The sequence below is a fragment of the Lissotriton vulgaris genome, chromosome 1_1, assembly GCF_964263255.1.
Source record: "Lissotriton vulgaris chromosome 1_1, aLisVul1.2, whole genome shotgun sequence".
NCBI classification, from domain to species: Eukaryota; Metazoa; Chordata; class Amphibia; order Caudata; family Salamandridae; genus Lissotriton; species Lissotriton vulgaris.
In genome coordinates this window covers 1,752,398,974-1,752,424,562 of record NC_141685.1, presented here as the reverse complement: position 1 = coordinate 1,752,424,562, position 25,589 = coordinate 1,752,398,974, and the positions used below count along the sequence as shown (strand labels likewise).

The window sequence follows — 25,589 nt, the reverse complement described above, 5'->3', positions numbered from 1 at the left end:
GCCACTTACAATAACATTTTCTAGATATACATTTGCGGGCAAGGAGTTACGAGTCCCATTTATACCGGCGCCATTTTGGGCGAGACCGGGCAGGTCCAATATATAGTCAAAATGTCTCCACCAACCATCAGCCAGACCAGAACCCCTTTCGGCCCTTTATGCTACAAGATGGTGTCTTCCATTCAGAAAATATTGTTGGCAGCATTTTGAAAGGAAACAGAAACAGCCGTTCTCCTAGTGAGTTTCACATTGTTACATTTAGGAAGAATGTTGAAGAGTAGTATGTGGAAAATCTGAAGCCATTTTTCTACAAACTCTCAATCAGACTTGGATGGAAAAAAAAACCTGAAGAATGTACAAACTGAAAACCAATTTTTGTCTGTATAGCATCAACAGTAACGCTTGAGTCAGCTTTGTGTCAAGCCGCCATTTTCATTCAATCAATAGCGTCCCCCTGCACACATTCAGGGACCTGGTCGTGTCTTCAGATGAAACGGATTGTAGGAAAAGAAGCAGAAAGGAAAAGGAAAAAAGTTCCGCCGGACCTCGGGAGCCGACCGCCTATGTCATGTGCGACCTTTGGCCACACCAGGGCAATAGTGAAGCTGCAGCAGGTGCAAATAAGCTTCAGACAATCTTACAAGCACTGCTCAGAACTCTCAACTGAGGCACTCAACATCCAGGACTTGCCATTCGGATCTTGGCGCCTTGTGCTGGTTCCGACCTATTCACACATCGGTCCACTACTGACATCACCTCATAAGCCAACGGGGCACCCCACGCCGACTTTCGGCGCAGCATTGTAGGATGGCCGCACCAGTGCGGCAACTTGCTGGACACCACCTCGGTGCCATCCGGATCTCGGCGCGTTCGAGTCACTGTGCCGGAAGAGTGACCGGAATTCAGCTGAACACGCCGTCTTTCGGCGCAGCATTGTAGGATGGCCACACCAGTGCGGCAATTTGCTGGACACCACCTCGGTGCCATCCGGATCTCGGCACGTTCGACTCACTGTACCGCAAGAGTGACCGGAACTCAGCTGGACACGCCGTCTTTCGGCGCAGCATTGTAGGATGGCCACACCAGTGCGGCAATTTGCTTGACACCACCTCGGTGCCATCCGCATCTCAGCGCGTTGTGCTGCCTTCGGCCTATTCGCACATCGGTCCGCTACTGACGCCGCCTCACGTGCCAACGGATTTTCTACGCTTTTTGTAGCCCTATGCCGCATAACAGGTCATGTGACTTGTTTATAAAACTTTTCATTGGATCATTTTACTTTTGGTTTCCTAAAGATGAAAGGCTTGGTCATATGACCTAAAAATAACACTTTTCATTGGTTTAGAACATTTTTTTTTCCCAAACGATGAAAGCCCCACCTTGTTTCTGGATCATTCAGACTGAAGCTGGCGTCAGCATGAGAGCACCACCATCTCGTGGCTCCGTCGTGGTCATTCCGCGAGCAATCATGGCAGCCGCTCCCCACCGGAAGCCTGCGGGAGTCGGGGGCCCCCAAGACTTTTGTAGAATCTTCACGGCTGAGGGGACGCTTTTCGAGAATGGAGCCCTAGCAGGCAAGCGTCCGAGTTCCAAGGTGTCCCAGGGCCATTTCAGTGGACCAGGCCCAAAACCGAAGAGCCGTCCGCCATTTTAAGAGTCATGTGGCAGGCGCCTATCGCTGCACTGCAAGAGTGGGAGCAACTGAACAACATGGTGAGCGAGACGCTGTAACCGCAAGAGCGGGCGCAACTCAGCTGGATGGCCGCCACCTGGGGAGGCCCGTTCACGCCGCCTCCCCCACGCGCCCCCCCCCCCCCCGGGCCGCCGCACGCAAATTTTCGGAGCAGCATTGTAGGATACCAAAACCAGTGCGGCAGTTTACTGGACATCACCTGGGTGCCATCCACATCTCAGCGCGTTCTGCTGCCTTGGGACTATTCGCACAACAGACCGCTACTGACGAGGCCTCCCCCCGCACCACCCGGGACGCCCCACTCCAATTTTCGGAGCAGCATTGTAGGATCCCAAAAACCAGTGCGGCACCCAGGCGACATCACCTGGGTGCCGTCCAGAACTCTGCACGTTGTGCTGCCTTGGGACTATTCGCACAAAAGACAGCTTCTGACCATTGTTGCTTTTTTGGGTGAAAAATGTTTAAATGTTTTTACAGTTTTTGTTCCGTTCATTATAGTTAAATGTTAATAAAGTTTTAAAATCTAACTTTGTTGGAGTGCTATATATGTTTAAAAAATCGGGTGAATGGGGCCTTGAATCGGATTATTGTCATGTGTGGGCTTTGCAAGTGTACTGCTACAAGATCGGACATTTCAAACTCAAATGCACGTTCTTTTTCTTACCTTTCCGAAGCATGGAGCGCAATAGCAGGCAGAGAAAGGGTGATGCACGTGTTGAACACTGCCTGGCCTGGCAAGTTGCTGGCAGTGCCCCCCCCGCCCGCTCCTGAAAGAGGGCACACACACACCGCCGCCCCGAGTACTTCATAAATCTTTAAAAGAACATGCGCTTGTTCATGAGGCTTAAATGGTTTATCACCCCTTCTAGAACCCCTGCATCGACCCTCTGACGTTTCCTGGAAGAATTAGCACGTAACACAATACCAAGCCCTGTCAGCTGAAACCCCCGAGAAATCATGGGGCATATTATCAAGGGGGGTTATTTCCGCTTTTTTGGCTTTAAAAGCCAAAAAAAAAAGAGATAAAATTATCTCCCTATTACCAAGCTGTCGCTAACACCAGTTAGTGACAGCTAAAAGGAGATAGCGACCATCTTGGGCCCCGCTTTGCATATCAGTGATATTTATCACTAATGACATGCAAAGTGGGCGTGCCAAGATTTTAGCGACTGGAAACAGTCCCTAACCATCGCTATCTCCTATTACCAACTTTTAGAGATATTCGCACTAAGCGCGAATATCTCCAAAACCTAACACCTGCCCTGAGCAGTTTTAGCCATGTTATCCAATGGGAAGTGGATAACATGGCTAAGAGCATTTGCTGGATAATGCATGAATATCGCTGACTTTTCAACGATATTCATGCATTGCGGCCGTTTTTTATCGCATTTGCGATAAACCTTGCTAATAGCAAGGTTTATGTGCGATAAAATTCGCCGATGTGCGGCGATAATTTTTGTCTCTAAACAAGTTAGAGACAAAAATTATCGCTAGTTGTTGGTAATATGCCCCCGGGTTTTTGCTTGCAGGAATCGGGAGGCGGGAGACTAGCACTGAAATCAGTAGTCTCACGCCTGAATCGGGAAGGTTGGCATGTCTGGATACTCTACATCTGGGGCCATAAACTACATCCGCAGGGCTAGGTGATAGCCTAGGTCCGGCCTGGACAATCGGACACAGAGGAAGAGGAGTGTCAGAGGGTGCGGTAGTGAATAGGGTGAAAGGGAGGTGTCGGGCGGGCACAGGGTGTGATTCTCAGAGAAGAGCAGCGCAGATGGGGGGGAAGTATATGGCCCATGCATGAGAGAAAGAGCGGGGGTGACCAGTGCGTGGGGGAGATGCTTGCGAGGGTGGGGAGCCATGCTGAGGATCGGCGGCGTGCAGAGAGTGGCCCTGGTCAAGGCATCTAAAATGGCTGCCGTGCACGACAAAATTGTGGCATTGGACAAAAACGCAAGATGGCGCAGACAATGTTTATCAATAAGGATTCATTTATAACAAAATATTTACTCGCAGTAACAAAATGGTGGTCAACACTTCCTGATTTCCATCGAATCGAACGTTAACGAACGTCACGCAGCAAAAAAAAAAAAAAAAAAAGCTCACGCACAGAGCAGTTTTTAGCCATGTTATCCAATGGAAGGTGGATAACATGGCTAAGAGCATTTGCTGGATAATGCATGAATATCGCTGACTTTTCAGCGATATTCATGCATTGTGGCCAATGTGCGGCGATAATTTTTGTCTCTAAACAATTAAAACGAAGCACAAAATGGCGAATTCCCGTTTCGCTACCAGTTTGCGGCCCAGTTCGCGGCCCGTGAAGCGCTTCTACCGTGAAAAATCATTTTTTTTTATTTTCCCCACGGGACCCTTTAATAACCCCAACAACAATCCTAGGGGGTCAAGAGGGGTATACCTTGCCCCCTTTCATTAAATTCCCCCTTCGTTTTTCACCTCTTCTTCTCTCTCGATCCTACCGAGAGATAAGATGGCGGCCGCTCAGGACTGTTTAGAATGTTGACAGACACCGGGAGCCAATCAGCTTCGCATCGCAAAGTTCCGATACGCGAAAAGTTCGCTAACCGGATCGCTGCCCGGAGCGCTGTTACAGATATATATCTTGATTTAAACGTTAATTTCTCAAAATCCACTGAAGCACATATATTGAGACCTAGCAAAGGCACATCGGGCTAACAGTCCCTACAATTTTGCCAAGTTTCGTGTAAATCCATTCAGCCGTTCGGGCTAAAAGTGAGTCCAACCGCCCTATGGAAATTAACATGGGAAAAACGCGTTTTGGGACCCCCCTTTTTTCTCGCCCCCCCCTTGATGAAACCCCCCCAAATTTCCAGGAGCTGCTCAGAAACAAAATGTGCCATTTTCCTGAAAATTTCAGCCGATTCCGTCCACAAACGCCAAAGTTATTAGACATAGAATTTTCAGAAATGCCATAGGGAAAAAATCCTAACTATATATACCTACTGGCGACCGCCAGTAGGTAATATATATATATATATATATATATATATATAACATTTCTATGGCAAAATGAAACCCCTCATTTTGTTCCTTTTCAAATTAAATGTATTAAGTGTTGCCACTTTATTCCAATCAAGATGACTTCAGGTGTGCCATACTTTTGTCATAAGTAAGACTGTTAGCGTTCTAGTTGTCCTTTAGAACACTCTGGGACATTCTGTCATTGGGCTATAGTTGGGCTACATCTGGCTGATATTTGGGCTCTTTTGTCTCTGGTGGCCATCTTGGGAGACTGCATATCAGAATTTTTTAATGAAATATAAGAGGATTTGAGAAGTCACTTAAAGTGCCCTAATTTTTCTTTCTTCAGCACTAATCATAATTTCTATGGCAAAATGAACCCCCTCATTTTGTTCCTTTGCAAATTAAATGTTTTAAGTGTTAACACTTTATTCCAATCAAGATGACTTCAGGTGTGCCATACTTTTGTCATAAGTAAGACTGTTAGCGCTCTAGTTGTTCTTTAGAACACTCTGGGACATTCTGTCATTGGGCTATAGTTGGGCTACATTTGTTTTTTTTTGTCTCTGGTGGCCATCTTTGGGCTACATTGGGCTACATTTGGGCTCTAACATATATTTATATATAGACCAATGTAGCCCAATATATATTTTTTCAAAGTTAATTTTCTTAAAAACCACTGGAGCACATATCTTGAGACATAGCAAAGGCACATCGGGCTACCAGTCCCTACAATTTTGCCAAGTTTGGTGGAAATCCATTTAGCCGTTCGGGCTGAAAGTGAGGTTGACCGCCCTATGGAAATTAACATGGGGAAAACACGTTTTGGGACCCCCCTTTTATCTCGGCCCCCGCTTGACGAATCCCCCAGAAACTTTCAGGGAAGGACCGGAGCTCCGCAAGGCAAATTTGAGGAAATTTTCAGGCAGATTCGTCAACCGGCGCCAAAGTTATTCACAATAGAATTTTGAGATTTTGCATTGAAAAAAATCCCGTGACCAAGAGGTAGGCTTACCTCGAAACGCGTTGGGGCTGTATACTTTTTTTGCCAATTAAACCTTGAGCACTGAAAACATAATTTGGGCCTCGACTCTGGTTTCTACATATAGGACCATACCAGTTTTCTAAACTCATATATATATATATATATATATATATATATATATATATATATATATATATATATATATATATATATATATATATATATATATATATATATATATATATATATATATATATATATATAATGAATTCAAGTGAGGTGTAGTGGTCCCAAAATGGGAAAGTACCGCACTTCAAAATTGAAACGTTCAATATTATCATATTTTGTGTAAATCAATATTGTACCAAATTACAGTCAGGTTGAGGTGCTCCCAGCTTAAAACACCCACTACTAAAAGGTGCTAATTACACATTAGAAAACTGATGTGTATGCAAACATACTAAATTAGAGCTTCGTTCGGCACACTCAGAAAAAATATACAAAGATCCAGACTATAGTGGATTATATCTTGAATTTAATTTTTTACAAGTAGTTCCAAGCAGATCAATGATATCATTTCTCAATGTATAAATAGTCACAAGAGTCCGTGAATTTAGTGTTCAAATTGTTAGTTTATTCTTTTGGTATTCCCAGCATGGATTTAGCCAACTTGTGGTTTGTCTAAACATAGACTTTTTCAAGGTTGGAAAAATAAATTCCATACATGTTGTTAGTTGATCATACAAAGCAAGTTAAACAATGTTGGTGAGATTATAACTTTAGTTTTTGCTTAGTGTTATAGCCATTGGTAGGCCATAACGTGAGATGTGAAGAAAAAGATTGGAGAAAACGCAAGTAGTATTTGAATTGGAGTTCAAAGAGAAAGGTCCGTAGTTTCCACACTTTTGCAGAGAAAGAGTTGATGTGAGGAAAAAAGGATAGCATTAATATTCCCATTTTACCAACACCAAGAAATAGATCAGGCCTGGTTTCACCACTGATTACAACTCTTTCGCTGCGAAAGTGTGTAAACTACGGACTTTTATCTGTTTGAACTCTAATTCAAATAGTACTTGCGTTTTCTCCAAACGACCATTTCTACTTGTGAAGCCTCACGAGAACTACATTGACATCAAAGAAGGACCTCGACATAGGCTAAATGTCGCGGCCATCTTACAACATGTTTTGTAGAATACAAAATTGCTCAAAAAGCCATTTAGTAAAGTGCTGTGTGCATTAAACAAAAACAAACATTTACAAGTCAGGGGATAACAACTTAAATATAATATTGGTAATTTCACAAGGCTTACTATAATACTTCATAACCTTGAATTTACATATTTCTTGAAGACCAATCAGTGTCAGTAAATTTTGATGCGTTCTCGCTCACTGAATCATATGTTGTATTGCTCCCCTATGTTACTATTTAGCCCTGAATGGGCTGGTGTCTCAGTATCGTTCTGATAATTTTAGCAGTAATACGACCTCATAATAGGATTTAGCTCCATATGGAGCAGTCACCCAGTTGCTCAACATTTTCAGTAATTGCTCCCTGAGAGTACTTGATGTCATGTACCACATTATTCTACAGTTTTTGTAGATGTACCCACATTTATTCATCGTTGTTTAACCCTAAGGGGGACTTGGTCTGGAGATTGCTGATATATTTCGATTTTAAAATTCTGAGCGCTTTGACTCTGTCTCCTCCCCTTTCCCTCTGATCTACCTGGTCTAGGCAGTAGAAGCTCAATAGATCCCTATTGCTCTGATGGTGTTGGGCAACGTGGCGTGCTACAGGATAGGTTTTATCTTTGTTAGTTATAGCACGCATGCGCTCAAGTATTCGCTTCTTTGCAGGGTGAATAGTACTACCGATATAGTGCTTGGCACATGAGCATACCAAGCAGTATATCCTGTACTCTGAATTACAATTCAGAAATCTTATGATCTCGCTAGTGGGTTTCACATCATCAGGTCTTCCTTGATAATTCAGTACCTTTTTGCGGTATTTGCAGGCCTTACAGCGAAGACACAGGTAGACACCCTTTACAGTTAGTGCCTTGTGGGACTGTGGCAGAGTGGATAAGTGGCTATGGACTAGATGGTCCCAAGGGATTGGCAGCGTCTGTGGGTTATTGATGGATGTTCTGGGAGGTGTTTTCTGAAAACATCTGTTTTCAAGATGTCCCAGTTTTTGTTAAAGATATGCACCATCTCTCCTGATTCCATGTTAAAATCTGTTATCATTCTGGTAGGTTCCTCTCTCTTAGTTATGGGTTTAACCACCAGAAGATCTTTTCTGTCAAAAAAAAAATATGAGCAACAACTCAATTCTTCACCGCTTGAAACGCGGAATCACGGGCGCAGATCACACTTTAGTGCAGCGTTATTTTATTATCCACACGTATGTCAGGACACGTTTCGGCCATATAATTCCACAGTTAAAAGCGAAGTTATGTTTACGAATCAAACTCGCGAAACCAATGAATTTTACCTGTCATGTTTATGAACACACACACCCATGACATAACTCCAGCCCGCTGCCATGTTCTTCTCCTGTTAATAGTTTTTGTATATCTGTGGCATTGAACAAATAGGTGTTTTGTCCATAGCAGATGACGACTGAGCCAAGAATGCGCTACAGTATGCTTGGGCCAGCAGCAGACTCTCAAGCAATGGAAGAAAGTGTTTCTCATGCGGTGATCATGTGCAGTGTCAAACGGTGCTAGAATGGTAGTTGCCTACATTCGAGACTAAGGCCAGCATTCTGGTAGAAATGTGGTACCCTGTGCCCTTGTTGCCATTCAATGAAGCTTGAACTACCACCTTTATGGCGGCCTGATCCAAGCCTCGCTCAGCTCCACCAGTGAGTCGCCTGATTACCAACCAGACTTGCCCCAGGTAATCTGTCTTTCCTGATCCAGCATCCTAGTGTAGAGGACCTTGTAGTCCAGGTCTGTACAAGCAGTCGATCTAAATTTCTTTCCCACTTGATAGAATCAAAATAGACACTATTAGTAAAAGTTATTTTCACTGACTAGCCTTCCTCTAAGCCCCAGAATGGGGCACGGACAGCAGACCTATGGCTTGGTTTGTAGGATTACTTGTCCACCAATTTCACCAGATGTATTAAAAATGTTGAGGCTATTCGAGGAGCCCTGCCTGTCATGATAAGCAGTCCTCGCTACCTATTCAGCCCTTTCGCGGCTCCAGGGGTGGGGTGGTGGAAGGGGAAGAGATCACCAACAGCAATCCTCATCACCTGGTGCCACTGCTGCTAAGCCCCTTATATTTCCCCTCAGTCTGCCAGTTGGGGTCCAATTCAAGCATTACCCATTCCATTAACACTCCATCACATTGGTCCAATGAGTTCTGCGGATTGTTTGCCAAAGTAATGCCCGCCTCCTTTTTATTCACCCGGCTTCCCATACCTCCAGTTTTTGCTCTGACTTCCACAAATTGTGATGCTATTTTGTCCCAAGAAGTGATGACGTCACTTGTCCGAAGGAGCGATCATAATCCGGTGAACAGAGACCTTGGATTGCTATACTGGGAACTCCTGGTTTCCAAGAAAGACTGGGGTCTCAGACCTATTTTGATCTTGGTCTTGAACTCATTCCTCAGAAAGAAGTTCGTATGATGCTTGCTCAATCTGTGTTGGCCTTTGAACCTGTCAACTGAATGGGGTTCCCAGATGTGTGGGACATTTACTTTCATGTGCTGCTTCTGCATACTCCTAGAAAGTATTTCTACTTGTAGATGTTGGCCAACTTGGATATTACTCTGGTCTTGTCAGTGATGGCAGCCCATCTTCGGGATACACTTAGTTCTGAACCTCAATGGCGGGCTAGTCTAGGGCCCCCTGTAGACGATGTTGTTACTGTCTACTATGAGATTTTCCATCAACTAGGCCAAGTCCCACATTTGACCTGTTCCGAGGCTTCCCTTTATCGCGCCATGGTAGATATGATTGTATTAAGGCGTTCCACTGCTGCAGAGAGTCCAGTACATTCGGGCTATGATCCAGATTTCTTCGGGTGAGATGTACTGTCCCAGCATTCATGGTTCTGAGGCTACTGGCCTCCAAGCATCTTGTATCTTTTTGTTGCTTCATCCTTTCTGGTGCATGAAGGCTCTTTAATGGAATCTTCGTCTGCAGTGGTGTACATATCAGAAATTTAGAAGCGGAGTCCACATGCTGGGATCTTTCTCCATTCAAACAATCAGTTTGGTATATTATTTTATACTCTGTCGCATTAGTGCTTGATGCACCAGATGTCACCGACATCCTGTTCTAGTTTCCAAATGCTGTTTTATTTCCTTCCTTTTTAAATGAATGCTGCATCCCAACATTAAACGCCTTAGAAACAGCTGATTCAACACACAACCCTAATTAGGATTAAAACAAATTACAAGTTAGTCCAGTCGAAGATTCAAACTTATAATTTCATAAGATGGTGTATATAATTAAACATACTTATAAAGCATAGACCTTCACTTGCTACAAACCTCTTAAACATTGGTTCCCAAGCCCTAGTATTATTTTACCAGAGAATAACAAACATAACCCCCCTTCTCTTTTATGGTGAGTTAAATAACTGCATATTTTCTCTTTCTGTAAACAGTACTACCCATACAGGAGCTGCAAGGCAGATGCTCTGTTCGGTCAGACCATATTCAAAACACTGGACTTGAGTAGATCCAGGATTTCAGAGCCTGCCGACTTTCGCCGACTGTTCCCTGCATTATAGTCTTTACGCACATTTTTTTTTTATAATAATACTAGCAGCCCGCCCCGGCGTTGCCCGGGGCAGAAGGGGGCTGGGGGCAGCATCGCAGCAGGAGAGGCGCAGCAGAGCGGCCGGGAGCAGCAGAGCATACTTACAGTGTTTCCTTGCTCCGGTTTTGTTGCTCCTGGCCGCTTCTGCCCACGCTCGTGTCCGCTGTTTCCCCCGACGTCCCGACTTTGAGGAAAAGGCTTCCGAGCACTTATGGCCCCCGCCCGTCCCTCGGTGCGCACCCGCGGCTCTTGTCCGCTGTTTCCCCCGACGTCCCGACTTTGAGTAAAAGGCTTGCAAGCACTCATGGCCCCCGCCCGTCCCTCCGCCTGTCCCTTGGTGCGCACCCGCGGCTGCTTCACTTACCTCAGCCGCCGCTCCTCCTTGCGCTGCTGAGTTTACCGCTCCACTGCTCCTCTGCTTCTCGCTGCTCCTCACCTCTTGTCCGCCGCTCGCCGCTCCTCCCGGCCTGTCCGCCGCTCCTCCCCGCGCTCATGTCTGCCGCTCTTCCTCTTGCTCCTGAACGACGCTCCTCCCCGCGCTCCCGATGTCATCATGCACGTCGCAGCCAGCGCAACTTGCAAGGGACTACTTTTTTTTTATTCCTAAATTTTTTAAAGAACGTATATTTTTTATTTTTATATAGCCTATGTCCTTCTGCTTGCCCTGAGGTTTTCAAAAATGTCTTGGGTGTTTGGATTGGTGGTGTACTTTTCGAGTTTACCTGGCTCAAAGGACACCGTTCTCTCTTTATAATAGTAGTATAGATTTTATTGAACAAAAAGCAGAGTCAGCATCCAATAGTCATTTGATATAGTACAGAATCAATATAATGGGCATTACACCATGAAAACATCTCATATTAAGGATTATTGCGGCGTTAGGGTCCAGCCTTGTCCATGGCCATATCAGCTGTGGGGGAACTACACTTTACGCACATTTTTAAAGAAAAAGTTACTAGTATCCTGGGCTCTTGTTAGCATCCCTCCATGTGTACATATTTTTTATTTGCAGTCGTATCATCTTGACAAACTCTGAATATTTCCATCAATATAGTAGAAATAAACTGGTTTCCTGTTACATTAAACCCAATGGGGCCGGGGGTCATTGAGTTTTACTTGTGTGTATGATGTGTATTTGTCTCTGTGATTTTGTTGTGGAGTCTGGTATCGAAAGTGATGGAGAGTTCAGTGTGGTCCAGCAGATATGTGGCATGATGCTTAGTTTACCTTAAGGCTGTTAGCGCTTCTACAAAATATGGAAATAATGATCCCTGAAGAGGGCCTTCCAGTGGCGGGCAGTTAGGAGCATTAGGGTACAAAGCGCATTGGTGAGTATTGGGGTTTCGAGGTTGTCCGTAAAAGCTGGGGTGCTGTCTGCCAAACTGGCAGAAATGTATGCACTGACATTGTGGGCCTCTAAGGGAAATGAGCTGTTTACAAAGGTTGAGAAGATCTTCTCTTTGAGCACAGCAGGCCTGCTTTGTGGTAGTACTTTTAGGATGTATTGGACAGAGGGAAGGCTGAAAAGGTTGCTTTCGGCGAGTTGATGACTTGATTCAGAGGGTGAATAAGTTCAGCAAAAGGATGTTTCATCGGTCCAGTCTGCCGGTGTAAGGGAGTTGACCATTATCTTGGAGGAGTGGAATGGGAGACGCAGTCAAATCCTTTGGACTTGGAAGAATTTGAAGTGGATGTATTGGAGCCAAGCAGTTTATTTGCATGTGGGTCTCAAATGCTCCTGGCTGAAAGATAGGTGATGGCTTGTGGGCAAGGGGTGGGAAAGGGAAGGGATGCTGTCATCTGGGGCAGACTGTTTCATTACTCAGCAGTGGTTATTAAGGTACCGAAGCTGAGGCATCCTGGATGTGAATGGAAGTATGTGCAAACTGCACTGATTCGGATTCTTTAAGTGCTATAATAGTTGCAATCCGTTCTGGGTGCATAAATTAAGTAACAAATCTTCCTGAAAGACTTATTGACTGAGTCCTATGGTGGGCTGTGTCTACATTCAGCCCCAGTGCTATTGGTTCGGATGGGGAAATATGGTAGTTGAAGCAGCGGCCTTAGGGAGGCTGCACCAATCATGGTGATGACCAAGGTTGATTGCTAGCTTGCAACATAGATGACCTTCATCGCTTCATGTCAGTGGTCCACTTCCCTCCACGGGATCCTTAGATTATTTTTCTCATTCATTGTTCACGGGATATCTCCACGATGGCCTAGTAGGACATTTTTGGTGGGTGGGAAAGCTTGTGCTAACGGAGAGCAAGGGCTGCTGGTTGGCTTGCCTGCTCAGCCTTCACCCTTCGGATCCCTGTCCATCCGTGTGTTCTGCAGGAGACGCAGACTCCAGCTGCTGAAATGTGATAAGGTTTCTTCCGCAGACAAGGATAGGAAGATGACTGACCGGTGGGAGAGCAGGAGTTGACCAGCACATCTGTTTTTTTCCTCCAGCTGCTGATGTAAGGGAGCATGTAATGTGAAGTAGTCTAGTTTGTGTAAATTTCCTGTCTTTCCACACTATGCTTGTCTGTTTTCGGCATCACGCTTGACCATTGATGTTACCTCTACAATATAACCATTTAACTTGAGACTTGGTTAATCTTTTGCCTGAAAGTGTTGCCTGTGCACCGCATTTCAAGGACAAAAAAGCCAGAATTGAACTAGAAAATATATGTTTACCATAATGATTTGCTACTCCCATACCGTGAGATTTGGGCTATTTCACCTAGTAGCCCTGATGCCCCAGTAACTTTTAGTGAAGAAAGTTTCTAATTTCACTGTATGTTGTGTATAGTGATAAGCCATCCAACGCTTCCCTCTGCTCTTTATTGTTAGTTTGTAGGCATGCCATGTTACTTATTTTTGTTCTTTTTCCCTTGTAGTTTGCATGTGCCAGCTTTCAGATCGAGAACAACCTCTCTACCTACGTTTGGTGGCCGGTCCTAAACTAGAAGCGCTCAGTTTTGTGCTGCGGGAACATGAGACCGGCGATGTCACGGTAAATTTTCTATATAACATTCTATGCTCATTATATATACTCGTGCCACCTTATTGGAAAGAAGCTGTATTGCAGCATGCATATGCAAACAAACCAATGTGGGCAATTTGATAGCTTTCCTTTATCATTCGAGTTGCACCTCCTCAAAGGTGTTTGAAATTCATACCTGATTATGAACTTCGCCTCACAATGTGCTGTTTCAGTGAGGCACACCCCTGGGCACCTTTCGCTTACATCTTTGTGCATCATTGACAAATGTGGCTCCAAGTTCTGGCATCGGTTAAGTGACTCCTTCTCCAGGTCGCCAGCTGTAGTCTCCTCTTGCCTCCTGGACTAGTGCTTCCTTGCCCTTTCAATTGCTTCTTGGCATCCATCTGTGGGTTGATCTTTGTGTCACTTTCCTTCTTCCTTAGCATGGTGGACACCATGACCTGACAGCCTTCCAATAGTGTCCCTCAGAAAGCGCCTAGGACATTACACTTACAAAAGAATTGCTGTGCTCGAGTGTTTTGTTGCAGAGGATTCTGAAGAATGGAGCAAAACACCCTTTTAATAGTGTCAGGAGTTGCTGCAACTCATTTCTTCACACATCTGTGGCACATTAAACAAACTTTGCTGCTAACCATTCCCCACAGTAACCCCTGTTTGTGCATCTTCCAACACTGCCTTCATTGTTTGACCAGCTTACATGAGCGGTGTGTGGGGATCCTCTGTGCCATCCAGCATGTTAGCTCCTAAAGCAATCCACAAGAAAGGCAGGAGGAAAAGGATGTGTGAGTATGGAAGGGCTGAAATGGAAGGTAGGGGAATGTGGTGTGAAAGCGTGAACACAAGGTTGTAGGAAGGGAGAGGACAGTGTACCTCTTTGGCATCTCAGGCTTCGTCCTTCCACCGCATAGAGACTTTTTCTTTATTTTTTGCACTTATCCACAGGATGAATAGTGGTCTAAGACATTACATATTTGCCTGTTGACAAGATTTTGTATTTGTGGCCTGTCAACAGTGCATAACCTTTCGAAGCACATGTTGATTTCTTCTTTTTGGATATTTAGTATTTGTTTGTTGAATACTTTTTCATTGTTTTTGCAAAACACATAAGTGCAAACAACCAACATACTGGGGTCTTGTCACGGACATTTAGTATTTTATTGTTGAAGCAGAAGCTTTACTTAAGAGGAAGAATTTGTCTTGCATATTTTGATGTGTAATTACTCAACAGTTGAATGATAATTGGATTTAAGCGACTTTTCCAGCAGTGTTACAGAACGCACCTTCCCCTTCAAACCTTCTATTTACTCCGAGCACTAGATGCATTGTGTCATGTATTTAAAGTTCTGGCCTGTAATTAATGCTATAAGCTGGTTACTTAAAGTGGAAAAGAGGCTTAAACATCTGTCTGAAGGCTGCAAACCCTGCGATTCGCCACAGTCGAGATGAAGTGCTGCTTAACAACTTTTTTAGCAAAGAATATGTTCTCCGACCATATTAGATGTTTTATTTTTTGGGATTTCTTGACAGAGTATTTGAGCAGCACGCCTTCCTATCCATCTCATTTGCGAATGGGGTGTTAAATTTATTTACATGATAAATTATTTTGAAAAATTAGTTTTCTGCATATCAGCCTCTTGATTGGGGACAAGCGAAAAGAAACTGGTATAACAAAGTACGAGAAAGGATCATTGTGGTGAGAGCTTACAGTTAGGCTAGGTGTACTACCATTTTCCCAGTTTAGGAAACTTTCTTGGCAAGGGCAGTGACCACAAAAGAAGTCTACTTCTGTGTATGTTGTGTGGTTATCAGAAGGCAAGGCTGGACTTGCATCTTCCGGCTTTTATCATGGAGAACAGATATAAGTAGCACCCTCCTCCAGAGAGGGGAGCAAAACCGGAGATTAGGTATCCCATGGCAGCAACAATGTCTGGGGTTAAAATACCAGTCAGTGATGGATACTGTTAGCCTTAATTTAGTGCGTTGCTTTTAAAATTCAACACATTGACTTTTTTTTTCCTTTGTGTGATGTAATGCGCTTTTATCTGATAGAGACTTTTAACTGCAGATTCCTCACCTTAGACTATTCCCTAGGTGTCAAACTGGATCTGGAAAATCTTCAACAGTATCGCTGTGCGGTGATAGGTGACATCTGCTAAGGACATGTCCTCTGCGAAACCCTCAAGTTTCAGCCCTTGTGGGGAGTGTCACCATCAAATGTCAGTGTCTGATTCCCTCCTGGATTGTCACTGGTGCCTGTATTTGGGGCATCATGACCCCAAGTTTGGGTCTGTGTCGTGTGCAAGTCGAAGCTCTAGAAGGCGATTCTCGAGTAGGCGATGAAGCTCCTGGCAACAATGTTATAAAAACAGCACAGGAGTAACTTGTAGGAGTGGGGTGTAGAATGTTAAGAACCACAATACCCAATTAGATGTCATTTTGCAACATATACATTTTTCTTTTACCAATAACTAGTAGGTGTATTGTATGATGCCCAAATGGGTCAACAAATGGAAAAGAATTTAGGATATGAACAGGAATGCAGAAAGCTCAAAAAGAAAATGTATTGACATCATTTGTAGTCAAATGAAGTGAATCTCATAATACAATCACTGCAATAGGTGTTCTGTGAAATGCGAACACAGTGCTCAGAACATTCGTGCAAAAAGCAGTACAAGAGATAACAGGTGATCACAAATAAAAAGTGGGCTGAGAGACCCAATTGGAGGTTACAAGTTCTAAAATGAAAATTTGAAGTAAAATCAAAGGAAAAACATTGAAATCCCGTCCCAAAGGGGTCAGTTAATGATTATTTCCCTTAACCAGAGAGTGTTGACTGCTTTCCATCCCTTATAACAATGAGGGGTCATTATCAGGACAAAAAAGCTGAAGATAAAGCACATCCAATTCAGGATTCTTAGTATCACTATAAAGGGGCCGAAAAGGATCCTCAAAGTGAAGTATTGTGTGCCTGGAAAAGCCTTGAGGTCTGCTAATCAATCAAAGCTGGTTCGGAAGTAACATGTGGTGTCCAAAAATCATCCGCTCAGAAGGAGAAACTCTGGGAACTGGAAATTGGAATTGCTTGAGGAAAGTCAGCTGGGAAAGGGAGGAAAGACTTTCCCCACACAGTTAGATCGATCACAACGGGTTCAGAAGTGACACTTGGTGCCCAAAAATCATCTATTCAGGAGAACCTTGGCGGAATCAGTAAAATGAAAACGCTCAAGCAAAGTTAGCCGGGGTGGGTAGGAAAACCTTTCCCCACACAGTTGGATCAAAGACTTGTGCATTGATTAGTGTATCAAACAAGTTGTTCATTTGTTTTATTACTTTTATGGGGGATCTGCGGTTAGAAGTATCAATCAGGTGGACATGTTATTTATCTCTGGTAACGTCATATTTGGTACAGACTCTGTCTAACCACAGATTCCCTGCTGTGTGACCTGGACTCTTCCCCAAAAAGATCTTGCTAGATTCTGCACTCGGGTACATTGTTTCTGCACCAAAACGCGAAGCCCTGTAAAAACCAGTCACGAAAGAAACTGATGTTATAAAGGAACTGCAATGTCACTTCTGGTACGGACGGAGTCAAAGTGAAGCTGATAGACGCCTCCTATCTGTGAGCAGACTGCTCATGATTTTTCTGATTAAGTCTGGGGAATATTCTAAGGTGGGGAATATGTTAGTCTCTACCATTTAAGGCGTAACTGAAGGTAAGAAACTTGTCCTGTACTGTTGACTGATAATACAGACCTCTCTAAGTCCTTGAATGATCCTAATTGCAGCCAATGAAAGAGGTTTGCTGTGGAACAGCCTTGGTTACTGACCTCTCAGGGCAGACAATCCTAGGGTAGATGGCGTGCCCGCAGCAGAAACGGATGGATGTTCTTCTGTATGGAAGTCTGCTGGTAATATTCCTTAAAGCTGCACCCCTAGTCACGAAGATGGAGTATCCACAAGCTTCCCATCAGGTCTACCAAAGGGCTTCATAACCGGTTCAAAGATTTTGTAAGGAATAGAGACCTTTATTATCCAGAGTTCATAGTCGCCCTCTATCTAAGTTCATCGCATAAGAGGTTTTAAAAGCAGTATCTTTTTTGGTAGGTCTAGCCAATCTAGAGCAAATCACTTCTAAGTCGAAAAGAGCGAAAGAAATAGCTGGAAAGTGAAGAACCCCAGCCACTTGCTCAGTCTTCTCCGGCCTTGCGTAGAGACATCTGGGGTGGATAGAGGGGGTAATCTATCATCATTCCAGATGCCACCTACAAATAAGTATGGAAAGCACGGTCACTTGTATTAAGAAGGTGAGCTCGTCTGTCGACTGACCAGCTTGATGATGCTGGTATGAGGGAGCCGTTCACATTTACAGGTCTCTGCCCCTCTAGTTAGGTTAGAAAATATCACCTGCGTGTGTGGCCCGGAAGAGTTTACCTTCGATCTCCAACCATGAAGTGTTTCTGGTTGGGGGCCTGAGGAAAGCATCTCAAATTAGATTAGCAATTTATTTCTGCAGGTGGTGACCAGACTCGTGGTATTATGTATGCCTGCATGACTGACCAATTGTTTTTTCATAGGTTCGGCTGTAATTTGTGCTTAATTAATCAAATCTTCATGTGCAGGAGTTGAAGGAGACCTTTAAAAGCGGGTATGCTGGATGACAGTGCAAACTGGTATAGGCCTATGGGTCAGTCTTGGATTCGGGTGTGCACAATGGAGTTAGCATAGAGGTTGTGGGGACTACTTGAAGACGTCTGTCTAGGGCACATTCTGGGGTTGGAAAAAAAAGCTAGTCCGTTCTGCAGCAGGATATGAGTAGTACAGCTTTGAGATGTTGTTTTGCTGTCCTGTGTACATGATTTTCTTTTCACACTGTTCTTTCTGTTTTAGTGGGAAGCCTTTAGTATGCCTGAGCTGAAGAACTTCCTGCGGATGCTGAATAAAGAAGAAGAAGAGCAGCTACACATCATACAGAGACGATATTGTTCGTACAAAGAGAGGCTAGAAGAAGCCCTCAGCGGAGCTAGGAAACCAGGATAAAACTGAGGCTCCAAGACTACCAACTTGACTTGCTGCTCTTGCTTTGGTAGCCTATCTTCAGGCAAGGTGTAGCGGAACAAGCGGTGTACCCATGCCTAGAGAACCATTTTTACTGGCGATTCCCTGAATCCTGCACACTTGTACTGTAGATGGATTCCACAATCCTGTATCGGTTATCGTCTTGTGGGGGGGTGGTCCTGAAAACCTCTTGAAAATGGATGGCGATGCAGTATTTTTGCGATGCTTGCTTGTAGCTTTTCAGGTGACTGAACCTGTGCAAGCTGTGAATCTGTTGCAGGCAGCAAGCCAAGGTGTTGTAAAGTTCAAAATGCCTTTATTTTTTTAAACCTCTAAATTCCTCACTTTTAAGTGACGGCAGCCTTAAACCGAAAGTATGAACACGATGCCGCTAAAACGAAGGCTCCATGGTGAAAAATCAAGACAGGGAACCATTTTTGAAATAAATAATACACCTTGAAGTCCCAACACACTAGGGTTTTGATGGTTCTAAAGCCTAGCTGTTATAGTGCTTATGAAACTTGGAAATTGAGAAATTTATGAAGGGTTTGGTAACAGATGTTGAAGAAAAGGTACTGAGTATGTGAAAAGAATACGGGCTAGGAAATTGTGATTATGAAATTGATAGTTACGTAGGATGGGATTGTGACGGAGGAAAGGTTAATCTCCTTTTTTGGGTGGTACAGGTGTTTCACGTCTTTTAAGACTAACATGTTTTCATTGATGAAGGGGTCGAAATCAGGCGGGTTGCATCTAGAAGTTCTGATTAATGTACGTGGAAGAGTTGTGAAACCTGATGATTGTAAAATCCATGAAGGGTTCAGCAGCAGACAGTGACAGTGAAAGTGAAGAGTAAGTGTAGAGAGAGGACTGTGGGATGGAGTAGTGTTAGAGGAAGAGCTTTGTGTGTGGGATACAAAGGGAAGTGTGAAGATTGGCCTCTGAACGTGGCATTGACTGTACTAGAATGTGGACCCTGGGATGTGAGGTGAAGGACTTTGGAATGCTTTTTATGTTATGGAAGGCAAGTGTCCCCATGCGATGGTATGTGAGAAATGCAGAATTTGCTTTACAGGAGCAGCAGTCAAACCGCATAAAATGTTGAGGCACACCAACTGGTTGGGTGGCTTGAATCAGTTTCGAGCTCTGCAGAGTGGCAAATGTTTCTAAAACAAGCTATCACTTTGTCAAGAATATGACTACATACAGTCAACTGAGTGCTCCTAACTGTAAAGTTGCAGTGTTAAGAAAATGTTGTCTGTTCATTGTATAGTTGATTTTAAAGGAGAGACACACTTTTTTCTTAAATACAATACTGCTTCATATTACAAGAGTTGTTTTATGCAAGATTCACCAACTAAAACTTCTTTTTAAACCTACTGTACACATTGCTCTTACTGCACTATCCTCCATTTTGGGAACTGCCCTCAGTATTTAAAACAGGAAATTGCAACAGACAGGAAGTGCCATTCCGCTTAATTACAGTAGTAAAAATACAAAAGTAAAGGGTTGCTTTCATTACTTTGGACCAACAAAAAAACACAATCTTAATTGACGCATTGGACTCCATGTTCTGATAATGTTTATGGAATTAAAGGCAGTTCTTGGAGGATAACCTAGTTAAGAAAAATGCTTAACTAAATTAAAACTAATGTGTATGGAATTTGTTTTATTTTGTTAATCATACAGAAGTTTAATCATTAACGGTAAGGCATAACGATTTAGTTTTTTGTATAAAATATACACTTCCTCTGTAATATTTCTAGATTACCCGTATTCACACCTCCTTTAAATATATGTACCAAAACGCACATCCAAACTATTCTGATAAAACACTACAGTTAAATAACTGGATGTTTTACTGTGGTTTAAAACCAAAGATCTCGGCGGATACTTGGGCATGCGCGAGGCGACCCTTGACTGTTTTTGTTGTCCTTTGGTGACACCTAGTGGACAGCACTGAAAACTACATTTTTTGTCGTTAAATGAAAGGAGCAAGAAATGGATGTGCCTTGCAAGTTTCTTCCAAATGGAGAAATTCTGTCTCGTCTGAAACTAGTATTTGTGGACATGATACGAAGGTTTGCAACGCAAACCAGTCATTGTGACAATCATTTTTAATCTTAAGAAATTCACCAAATATGTAAGCTCGTGTTTTATTTTTGCATGCAAGAGAGTAAGTAGTGCATGCGCGAGGTTTCAACACAGTTGCTTAGAGCAGCCACTTTAATACATATTTCAGGGAATGATTGCTCTTGATTTTGTGTTGCAGTTGTCGATTTTCCTACCAATTCTGCAGCATTTCTGTATGCTGCCTATTGTTTTCCTGTAAGTTTGTGCATTAGTAGCCCTGTTTCAAGAGTTCAGATTACATGTTTTATTTGTAACTTGAAATCTTTGCTGTTGGCCAGCTAGATAAACCTACCAGTAGAGAGTGAGTGCAATTTTTGATGTCCAACTGTGAATTTTTTTTTTTACTTGAAGTATATTTTAAAGTAAGATATTAAACAAGCATATATTTCGCTTAAGCCAAAAACTGTCTTATGCACTACATGTTATGCTTTTTGTTGTTGCAGGGAAGGGGGTAAATTTTACTGTATTTGCTTTTTATTTTTGTCCACTTAATTTATAATTGTAAGGTTGAAAGTAATCAGACACTGGGGATCATAGAAGCTTTTATTTTAAAACGTTGGAAATGAGTGAAGATATAGAGCAGAGAACATGGTCTAGAAAAAGATGTGATATTCTATAAAGAGATGATCTGTTAAGCTTTGATGCAAAACGGTTTCTTGATATTTGATGGTACAGGAAAGAGATTCTGATGCTATGGGGGGTAATGCAGGGATATGTGTAAAAAGTGCAACTTAAAATTGTTATACTATTTATAATTTCAAAGGAAGTTCAAATTTATTTTTATAGGAAAGGTTTCCTTTAAAATTGTTATCAAATGGTGATTACATCATTAAAGTTGCATTTGACCTCATTTGTTGCGTGTGATCATGTTTGTTAGAAATGTTGTAATGTGCACAAATAATTCCATATGTTTTGGGAGGAACCTTAACCCCTTGGGCGCGGCCGTGATTCCGCGCCTGTGCGGCCGTTTTAATGAGTGACGGCCCCCAGCCATCATCAGCACACGCCCACCGTGATGCATGACGGACGGGGCCGTCATCAGCATGCAAGAGGTTAAAGCCACGACGGTAAAGTGGATGCCTGCGATGTGCATACAAAAATACTATCCATGTTGAACTTACATACAGCATTATTGAAGGCACTATTCCATCTCAATGTCCTTGTTCTGGTAAAGGTTATTCATAAAACTGTAGCGGCATCTTTAATTAATCATCTGAATGCTGGCCATTTATCAGCAGGTGGTCTTGAAATATTTCTGATCTGGACTACATTTTTAACTGATCCATTTTTAACTGAAGGATTGCCTACTCGTAGATGAAACGTCTTAAAATAGAATGAGCATCCAATGGTTAGATCCGGTAAAAGCAATTAAGGAAGAAGCATAGTATGGACTGAGCTAAGAGACCAGGGAAATGACTGTATCCAGCTCCATGCTTTGTTCTGACCAAACTTTGGTCTGGTATTCAGTTTCAGATAGATGCTGGAAAGCAGAGCACATCCTCAGGTCATGAGCCCTTGAGGAAGCCAATCCCCTTTTCAGAAGATGGGAAATCACTGTATTGCTGAGAGTCCCCACAGGTGTGCTCCCAACTCCGGAATCCCCTTTTCATGGCTCCCGGTAGCCATTTAGCTGACGAGCTGGTTGGAGATACACCTGCGTGCCAGAGAGGCAACGAGGCCCGTGACGGGTGTTTGGCGACCTGTTCTGCAACCCCGAAACTATCTCTACTGATGAGGGAATCGATCCCGAAACACGAGCTAGGCTCGTGTCTAGAGATGATCACAATACAAGTACTTACTTGCACCGATTGAGGTGAAATACTTTGGAAATTTGAACTTTGAACCGTTGTTGAAAATACTTGAACTGCACAGACCATGATGCAGTGGGGCGATACGGCGGAAGAGGTCAGCGGTGTGCTCCCAACTCCGGAATAACCTTTTGCCAGAATTTCGTATAGCGGACTGTAACAAGCGACACTTCCTTCCGAGGATCGCTCATTTAGAAAGAACCGGAATAAGGGGCTTGTATCTTTGTGCCCCGTTAGAACACATTCTTCCTTCGAAACAAGCCCTTGCGCCCTCAGCAACATAACACCCTGTGCCAGTAAAACAGTAATAGAACAGGCTCCTGGCCAGCCATGCTCTAAAAAGACGGTTTATCTTAGGGCAAGAATAAACCGATAGAGGCAGGATATTCACATCTATTTCAGTGTTTGCTTCAAAGAACTTTAACATAACTAAGGAATCCTAACTGTCCGCCGCAGGTTGTCAGCAACCATACCAGTGTTTTCTGCCACACTCCAAAAAGACAACAACTCACCTGGTCGCAGATGAAGTACTCGTCAATCCACACAATCGCACAGACGATGAAAAAGCGACCCTGGATACAACCAACCAACCAACTGACTGCTGCAAACCTCCCTGTGAAAGTTGGCACCAATGCCCGGTCTGATATTTCACGGGATGGGAGAGGGCAGGAGTTCTCTACCCACAGCACTTCGCTTAGTACGTGCTTGTTAACTTACAACTGTGCATGCGTCCCAGCGTTGCTTCGATTCCCGCAAGTGAACTGTCGAACGTTCCGGGATATGACGTCACTGGGCAGGTTGCTATTGAGTGCCTCCAATGGAAATCCCGAGACGGGCAGACTGCCTCCGTGATCAATTGTTCAAAAAGTGTCAATCGGAGGGGCACGAAGTAAGCACCTGCGGCGAGGGGGGAGGGCTGGAAGCATCGTAGCGCCACCATCTTTCTCCGAAGCGAGGCAGAAATGCCTCGGAGAAACACACGGCCATTTTAGGATTCGGGGGGGCGTGTTTTTATGTTTGAGTGACGGATGATGTCACAGACAGAACCTAAAAAACACGCCCCGAATCCGAAAAAGACGGGGCTTGAACCGAGTGACGCCCCTCTCCTCCAATGGCTGGCCTCCGTTTAGGAAGCCAGCCAGCCAATGGAAAAGAGAGGCGGGTTCAAGTCCCCTAACTAAAAGACATAAAATCTTCGGCTACGCAGTGTGACGGTCCTCTACCTAAAAAGGATGGTCCCAGCCCCAACCCTGCATATTATGGAGGTTTAGAGGAGGCTCTCTGTCCATTTTGGTCAATCTATTGATAGCTTCTGGGAGGCATTTCGCAACCTATTCAAATGCTAATTCCTGGTTGGCAGAAGTGGTAGAGCAAATGCAAATTTAGGTTCCAGAAACTTCAGGTAGGTAAAAGGTAATTTTCCAAAAGTTACTTTTCCCTTTTACTTTTCCTTAAAATTTATTAAAAATCAGACTATCTTTGAATTGGGTTTTTAATGAATATTAAAAGTAGTTTAAGTATTTTTTCTAGCTTTTCCTAATCCTGCGATACAGTATTAGGATCTGAATCTGTACTCTGCTTTCTACATAGGACAGCTATGCCTGTAATATTGAAAAATAGCTTTTGGGTGCTAGTCACTGTTAGGACATGGTGAAAATACATTTCTACATCTCTTTAAATACCATGCCCCTTGCCTTGTGGACCACAAGAACCTACATAGGAGATGGCTTATTACTAGTTTAAAGGGAGGTTTTGGCCTGTCAAAAGGGCTTGTTTTGACAGGTTGAATTCGAGGTTGATTTGGAGTTGGCACACTGTTAAGAGTCAAACACAATGTTAGGCCTGAAGCTATGTTTTACACTGTGACTGTAATAATGGCTAATTAGTGCTGCACCCCACTAATGAGATTTAAATTACAGACCCAGGGTACGTTGTGTATCTTACACTAGGGCTTTGTAGTTCACTTAAATATTTCTAAATACCAGAAGAGGGAGGAAGAAGCAACTGTTTTTGACATCCACTTTGCTTTCATGCATGTATATCAAAGGAGAATGGGATCAGGTTGTCTGGAAGGATTCCGGAGGGGAAATTTGTGGGACCCTCAATAACTACTTTCGGTTGGTGGTTTATTTTCGCCACTCACGCACTGGTAACTGATAGCGTTATTATTGGGATCTTGTCCTCCACGTGGAGGTAATCTCTCTGATGGAAGAGATTAGGTGGGATCCCCAAAGCAGTAAAAAGAACTATAATTACCTCCTATCTATGGTTGATTGATTTATTTGAACCTAGAAGGGGTAACATTAAAAAACAGATGGATGTGTGAATGTATAAGGTGTCCCTCACATTTTCAATTTAAAAACTGGTCTACTTGTTTGTCTACTTGCCCCCCACAGGTCGGGGGCTTTTGCCAGGATAATCAGAGGTAGCAGGATCCCTTTCTTTTCTCTGTCTGGGGACACTGTTCTAATAAATCAATCAACCCTAGATAGGAATTGGGATTCAGGCAGCTTTGTTTATATAGCCTGAACTGTGCCACAGACACTATGCCTCTAATCCCGCCATTGTCATTTGCTTTGTCAGCAAATTCTACATGCATGATCAGACTTGCACATGCAAGGGCATTACTTTGGCACACTCTGCCCATGATCACTATCTCCCACCTTTGTGTCCATCCAACCAGTCACTTATGGCTAGGTGACCAAATACACTACGTCTATGCTAGAATGTGAGGTATGAGCATTTTTGGGAAGATCATTGCATCAAGGTTTCTTTTCCCACAGTTCTTTTCATTTTTGTGGTCCTCCTTAACCACTCCAAACACCACCTCCCCTTCTACCTGAGTGGATGAAATCGGGATGTGTAAAGGTATTTACAAGCAAACAAACTTGTTTTTCCTTTTACTAGGCTTTTTAAGGAAGTAGACATTTTCAATTCATACTCCTTCAGTTGAACAGTAACATCTACAGAAACAAGGTTTTCTAACCAAATCACTTTAAACTATATATTAAAAAGTGATAAAATCTAAAATGTAAAATACTGAGACCGTCAACTACCAACATAAATTCAACAGGCATGGTAGGCCAGAATATTTGGGTAAATGATAGTTTGAGAAGTAAAGAAAGGTAGGGATCAAGGGC

At 43.4% G+C, this 25,589-nt stretch overlaps 1 protein-coding gene across 5 annotated transcripts in view; it reads left to right on the top strand.

The window, feature by feature from the left end:
* RASSF3 (Ras association domain family member 3) overlaps positions 1–21,491 on the top strand; it is a 627,222-nt gene extending 605,731 nt beyond the window's left edge. For all 5 annotated transcript variants that reach the window (XM_086919044.1, XM_086919045.1, XM_086919046.1 and 2 more), the window contains 2 exons: positions 13,347–13,462; positions 18,341–21,491. In XM_086919044.1, coding sequence (XP_086775170.1) covers positions 13,347–13,462; positions 18,341–18,490 — 266 coding nt within the window. In that variant the 3' untranslated portion in view covers positions 18,491–21,491. The remainder of the gene's footprint in view (positions 1–13,346; positions 13,463–18,340) is intronic.
* The last annotated feature ends 4,098 nt before the right edge of the window (positions 21,492–25,589 follow it).